Raw genomic sequence first — 6,735 nt, 5'->3', positions numbered from 1 at the left:
CTACGCTGCCCGTGAGGCTCCGCTGCCGCCGGCGGAACTGGGGTGCCGTCACCAGGGCTTGTCGGGAGAAAGGCTCCTCCTTTCCGGTGCTGGGCGCCATCAGGTAAGGGCTTGCTTGTGCTCGGCCTTTCTCTCAATCCGGCTTCATCCTGAGCCCCAGACGGCCATCTGCTCTCTCCGCCGCTGCGCCCGCCAGCCTCCTAGCCGGGGAGAGGCTCCAGTTGCTGCCGCGGCGCGGGTTCCTTGCGGCCCGCGGGAATCGGGGCCTGGCAGGCCGCGGGCCCTGGAGGCCAGTGGAAGGCCTCGTCGGGGCGGGCTGGCTGCCCGGCGTGCGGGGCGGCGGGGAGGGCGCTCGGTTAGACCCAGGGTTGCTTGGTGTGAGCGGAGGGCCATGCAGCGCAGCGTAGCGGGTTCGCAGCTCGCATGCCTTGATTCCAGCCTGGGTTTGCAGTTTTGCCGCGGTCTGTGCCGTAACGCAGTCTTACAGAAGGGGCGGCTTGAGGCGGCAAGAGCTGGGCCGTAGCTAGGAGGCTTCGGAAATGAAGGGTATGGAAAATCACGGGAACTGGTTTGTTTCTGAGTAAATGAGATGAGCTGCGCCTTTCAGATGGTGATCCGTGTGGGAGTTTGATTTTAAGTGTGTAAAAGCTTCAGAGAAGAATTAAACTGTGTTGAGTTGACCACGCCACTCGTGCTGATTTAGAGATAAATACGTACCACTTGCTTCAGATGTTAACGGTCGATTTTCGTAATGTCTGACATACACATCTGAAACTTTCTCAGCTGAGGAATTCCAACACTTAAGAACATATGAAAAGGAGGAAAATTGCTGGAAATAGCAATTGTCGTGTGTCCTGCTGGAGGTTGCCAAGGATGAGCCATGATATCAGATCTTGGGAGCATCCTCCGTGTCAGTGGTGTTACATGTATGGGTTTATGTGATGTCTCTATGGGAAGCTGTGCAAATTTGAGTTGGATTTGGTGTACTCCTTTCACTGACCTCTTGGTTCAGCAGGTAAACAAACATGGGTGCCTACAAGTACATCCAGGAGCTATGGAGGAAAAAACAGTCAGATGTGATGCGGTTCCTTCTTCGTGTCCGCTGTTGGCAGTACCGCCAGCTGTCCGCCTTGCACCGGGCTCCCCGGCCGACCAGACCAGACAAAGCTCGCAGGCTGGGATATAAGGCCAAGCAAGGTAATGAGATGAAGAGGTGAAGTCCATGTGCTCCCTTGCTGGAGTGGCTGAGTTTCATGTCAGTTTCCTTCCTTAGATGACAGTTAGATAACAAAATCTGAAACTCAGGTATTCCCCGAGCACGTAAAGTGTCCTGCACGGTACAAACTTAATGTTACAAATGTGCTAAATTGATAGCAATGCCCACAGCCCAAAAACCTTAATGTCATTTTGAATGTATGCCTTTTGTACCCGTTTTGGCACATGGAGATGAAATGAGCTTTGGCTTGAATTCCTGTGCTATGTTACTACTGCAGAGTTGACCAGCGTCCTTGGTTTGGAAGGTGGCTGTTCTCTGCTCTGATTGTCATGCATGACCTTCACTGCATTACAGCTGTATGTCCTTTAGTAAACAAGGTGATGTAGCTTGAGGCTGTCATTAGAGAACAGTTAGTGGTCAGTGCAGGGAACGTGGGAAGGGTAGCCATCTCTTAGTAACTTGAGCAAATCCTTGAAAAACTGTGCACTTGTTCATTGTGAAAAGCTGAGCCTACCCTTGTGTGTGTGAAGTTCGCCTGGTTTCCTCACATGTGAGGTAGCAGCAGTTTTGGGGGATGGCATGTGCTTCAGCACTTTGCTGCTGTTGGAATTTGGGGTTTTAGGCTTAGGATGATTGGAATTTTTTTTCTGTGTGTTGCTGTGTAGCTGTATCCCTTCTTGGGGTATTTGAAACTCGGTAGTGGAGCGGTGCCATGAGCTCTGGTTTGAAACTAAAAAAAACCAGTTGTTACAGGGCATCATTTCCCTCACTCAGTTGTAATGGAAGTAACAAAAGCATATTGTGCTAGCCATCTCCAGTTGTATGCTTTGGTGAAATTGGTACAGTGACCTAATTTAGCAGCACTTCATGTTACATTTCTGGCATTGGAAATGCAGTATGGGCCTCAAAATTGTCTTGCTGTTATCTGCACGGGGCACACTACAGAATTCTTGCCAGTTTTAAGTCACCGTTTCTTTTAGGTTATGTTATCTACCGTGTCCGTGTTCGCCGTGGTGGTCGTAAGCGCCCAGTCCCGAAAGGTGCAACCTATGGTAAACCTGTGCATCATGGTGTTAACCAGCTGAAGTTTGCCCGGAGCCTTCAGTCTGTAGCAGAGGTGACTATTTTGCTATTGCTCAGAAACTTGACGATAGGAAGGTCTCGCACTGTAACAGCTGAAAATACGACTGAGTAAAAACCCCAGACAGCTGTTTTGCTGATGTGTTGGGTAAAATAATTGAATACTGGCTTTGGGAAAGCACCAGAGGATGCTTGAGAAGCTGCATGGAGACACATGAAAAAAAGTATTCAGACTTTACAGGTAGGGTCTGGGGGATGTGCTGCTTAGATGATTGCAAAGTATGCCACAAGTATGCATCTAGTATAAACCCCAGTAAAATAAAGCATTAGACAAGAGGAAGAACAACTCACATGTGATATGGTGGCAGTCCAAATTGATCACTAAATCGCTGCCGTGTTGTATGGCTTGCTACCTTTAGGTAATGGTTCTTTAACAAAGTGCTGGTGAGTCCTGTCTTAAAGTCTGTAGCACCTGTTTGTGTAGCAGGAGTGCTGCACAGCATACTCTGCTGTGTTACAGGATCTGAAAGCAGCATGCCAGAGACCTTCTGTCCTTAACGAAAAACCTTTGGTACCTATTAGTATCTTTAGGTTTCATAGTGTCAGAGTAGTAATGCTGAAGAGATGTAGCTCTTAACCTTAAGAAGAAAAAAACCTCCACAACTCAGCTAGAATTAATACTGATCTGCACTCTGAAAAATAAATGAGGCACTGTGAGAGAATGGAGACTACAAATTCCATCAAGACTCTTCTGCTCCCAGGACTTACAAATACTCTTACAAATACTCTTAAATTCCTTCAAGTCAAATATGGTGTGAGTTGTTTTGCTTGCTTTTTTTTTCAAAAAGGAAAAAAATCCAAATATGCTTAATTTAAAACCATCAGCTGCATTTTGTTTACATTAAAAAGGCAATTCTGTGTTTTCACAGTTCATGATGTGTTCTTTGACTGCCAGTCCCAGATGCCTGGTGGCTAATAACACATTCACTTGTGGTGACAACTCATGAAAGAGATTATTTGCCCTCAATTTTAGTTTGAAGTTTTTCTGAATCTGGCATGCTCTTTCCTGGAAATCTTGCATTCTTCAGAGAGAGAGAAATGCAAAATCTTGCTTGTAGCTACTGTCCCCACACAGAAGCCGGTTCAGTGTGGTTGGTGTCCTAATGTTTAGCCTATATGTACTAATCTCACATGCTAAAGTAAAACAAGGACTTGAAGGCATTAAATTCCATGTGCAGAAAACAGTTGGAAGACTGTAGCCATAGGTTGGGATCATTTTGAGATAGAAAATGGGTGGACTGGACTGGTTCTTATTTTCCTCCAGTACTCACCTATGATTGAGTACTTCCAGCATTTTATAGACAAGAGAGGCAGATGGTGTTGTGTAATGGGTATTTTCTGCTTCGATTTGTGTTCTAAATGAAGACTGCTGCTCTCCAACCACAAGTGAGAATAGGAATAGCAAGTACTAATATGCCAGCAGCAGAACAAAGGCTTGTTAAAACAGCTCTTCTTTTTCTTCTATGAGTACAGGCTCATCCTGTGTAGAAATGTCTTTCTCTCCTGTAGCTGTGGATGTACAAATTGCTTGGTCTTTCATAACTTCCTGCAAAAGGTTGTTCTGTAGCCCTGGGTGCTGCTCATGCTCATCACCTTCAGGTGAAAGCTGTTTTTAGTGCTGTGTATTTACTGATCAGGTGCTTCTGCGTACAAGGTAGTTCTTTTGTCAACTGAGCACTTCCCTCCTCACATCTTTTTCATACCAGTTTCATTCAGGATTCCAAGCAAGTTTTTTAATAGCAGCATGTCTTTCAGCTACTACTTTTTCTTGCATCTTTGTAAGTGGAAGGGGACTAGTTCTTCTTGGGGCAAATGGAAATGTCTCGCACTTGCAAAGATTTATTTGAGTGTGTTCTCTCTTTCTGCATGAAGAGTTCCCTGCATCCATGATTTTACAGCCTTCTAATTTGTTTTTTCCACTAGGAACGTGCTGGTCGTCACTGTGGGGCTCTGAGAGTCTTGAACTCATACTGGGTGGGTGAAGATTCCACTTACAAGTTTTTTGAAGTGATCCTGATTGATCCATTCCATAAGACCATTAGGCGCAACCCCGATACCCAATGGATCACCAAGCCTGTTCACAAGCACAGAGAGATGCGTGGGCTGACGTCAGCTGGGCGGAAGAGTCGTGGCCTTGGCAAGGGCCACAAGTTCCACCACACCATTGGTGGCTCACGCCGCGCTGCATGGAGGAGACGCAATACCCTGCAGCTGCACCGCTACCGTTAATTCATGTCACGATCTAATAAAGCTGACGTGGGTTGTCGAATTTAACAAGTGCCTCTGCTGCTTCTTGCGTTATGTGGAGAGGTGTAGAGTTCTGGGTTCAGCTGTGTCCATACTGTGAAAGGTTGTCTACAATGGAGTTTGACATTCGTGAATGGTGTAGGCACTAAGCATAGAGCTCTGTCATGGGTTTCACTTTTGGTAAGTTTGAAAAGACATGAGCAGAGTGGATTGAAATCCTAATGGCTGCTACGTATTCTTTATCCCATTGGTCTCAGTATAATTCCTTACTGTCTAGGTTGGTTTCTGTTCCCTGTGCTTAGAGTGAAGGCCAGCTTTGCTTTTGTGCAATAGGGTGTAAAGTGAAAGTGCTAGGTTATTTTTTGTAGGTGATTGAATACTTAGGGCAGTTTTCCAGTTCTGTTTCTTGTCTCCAGTGTGGTGCAAGCTCTTGAGCCCATCTTGTCTGCAAACATTGGCTAAAGCACAGAATAGAAAGGTGGAGACTGCTCTGTTCATGAACCTGTGCAGTACTTCGGATATGGATGCTTCACAAATAGCTAACTAGAACGATGTTTTAGGTTGAATAATAAATACTGAATCTAGAGTGGTTATTGCTTCATTTGTGCAAGAAGCTACACTGTTTGTTCCCAATGCACAATGGTGTCTTGGATCTGCCTTTCTATACCAAGACAGAATGTTGTTCTAAGAGCTGCATTCTGATTGCCTCTGCATGGTTAGGTGGGAGACTGTATTTGAATGACAGATGGTTATAATCTTAATGTGTTTGAGGCTACATTTTGTTAAACTGGACTTCAGCATGAAGTCAGCTTGCATGTGAACACTGAGAATGACTGCAGTTTCTGGTCAGTTGTGCAGCTGTCCTAGCTTCCACAGATTGCATGTCAACCACATTCATTGGGTAGTGACAGGAAAAGGAATGGGAGGACCCAAGAAATATCTGGTTTTGTGGAGATACAGCTTGGGATGTGGAATGATGGCAGGGGGAGAAGTGACAGAATCCAGATGTCTTAAGATTTGCTCTTCAGATGAGAAACTGACTGGCTTCGATTTAACTCCTTGCAGGACAGTAGTCTGAAGACGAGACTGGCAGTGAGCTTCTCAAGCCAGGAAGATCAGCTGCTTTTGTGACATACTGTTTCACTCAACAGAAAGTTAAAAAGGAATCTTCTGTTAAACTATGCTATCTGTTCCTCTAAAGAAGGGAGGTGTCTTTTTTAACCTTTCCTGTGAAGTAACACTGGTACTCTTGGAGGTTGTTCCTCTGATAGTACAAGACAGGAAGTGGAAATACTTGGCTACAAATTAGGTGAAGGAGATCTTGCCTGAGCATGAAGGGGATTGCTGATCTTTCTTTTTTGTAGATGTAAGGGCTGAAGGTGGTGCAAACATGGCCAATGTGTCTAACTTAAAATGATGCTGGACTGAGTTTTGTGGAGCTTGCCATTCATGAAGAAAGGTGACAGGTCGTAGGGCAAAACTAGCATGTGGAGTGGCCACAGAGACTTGCCTGAGGTTTCCCCTCATGGTCCTGTACTTTATAGAACTTTTAAGTAGGATGGGGACACTATCCCTTCCAAAGTTCATTGAAAACTACCGTTGAAAGTCTGTGTAAGAGGGCATGGTACTTACCAGACTAGCAACAGAGTTTAGAACAGGTGGGACTCGAAATTTCAAGGGGAGCTATGGGTACATATGGCTTATCTCAAGTCTTATGGAGATCACAGGCTCACTCACAGGATATTAGGGGTTGGAAAGGGCCCAAGGAGATCATTGAGTCCAACCCCCCTGCCAGGGCAGGACCACACAATCTAGCACAGATCACAGAGGAACACATCCAGACAGGCCTGGAAAGGCTCCAGAGAAGGAGACTCCACAACCTCTCTGGGCAGCCTGTGCCAGTGCTCTGGGACCCTCATAGTAAAGAAGTTCCCCTCTGGGTTGAGTTGGAGCCTCCTGTGTTGCAGCTTACACCCATTGCTCCTTGTCCTATCCCAGGGAGCAGTGAGCAGAGCCTGACCCCCCCCCTCCTGGCCAGTCCTGAGGTGCTTATAAACATTTTTAAAATCCTCTCTCAGTCTTCTCCAGTCTAAACAGCCCCAGGTCCCTCAGCCTCTCCTCATCAGCATGCC

At 46.1% G+C, this 6,735-nt stretch overlaps 1 protein-coding gene across 2 annotated transcripts; it reads left to right on the top strand.

Annotated features, from left to right (window-relative positions):
• The first annotated feature begins 13 nt into the window (after positions 1–13).
• RPL15 (ribosomal protein L15) lies at positions 14–4,633 on the top strand. 2 transcript variants are annotated; one of them, XM_064166836.1, is made up of 4 exons: positions 14–103; positions 1,013–1,197; positions 2,197–2,333; positions 4,280–4,633. In XM_064166836.1, the coding sequence occupies exons 2-4, from the start codon at positions 1,026–1,028 to the stop codon at positions 4,583–4,585; spliced, it is 615 nt and encodes a 204-aa protein (XP_064022906.1). In that variant the 5' UTR covers positions 14–103; positions 1,013–1,025; the 3' UTR covers positions 4,586–4,633. The 2 variants fall into 2 exon arrangements, with proteins under 2 accessions (XP_064022906.1, XP_064022905.1); XM_064166835.1 differs by having other exon boundaries at positions 20–103; positions 1,016–1,197.
• The last annotated feature ends 2,102 nt before the right edge of the window (positions 4,634–6,735 follow it).

This window comes from Pogoniulus pusillus, chromosome 28 (genome assembly GCF_015220805.1).
Source record: "Pogoniulus pusillus isolate bPogPus1 chromosome 28, bPogPus1.pri, whole genome shotgun sequence".
NCBI lineage: Eukaryota > Metazoa > Chordata > Aves > Piciformes > Lybiidae > Pogoniulus > Pogoniulus pusillus.
Note: the sequence above shows the minus strand (reverse complement) of the source record. Positions and strands in the feature narration are given on the sequence as shown.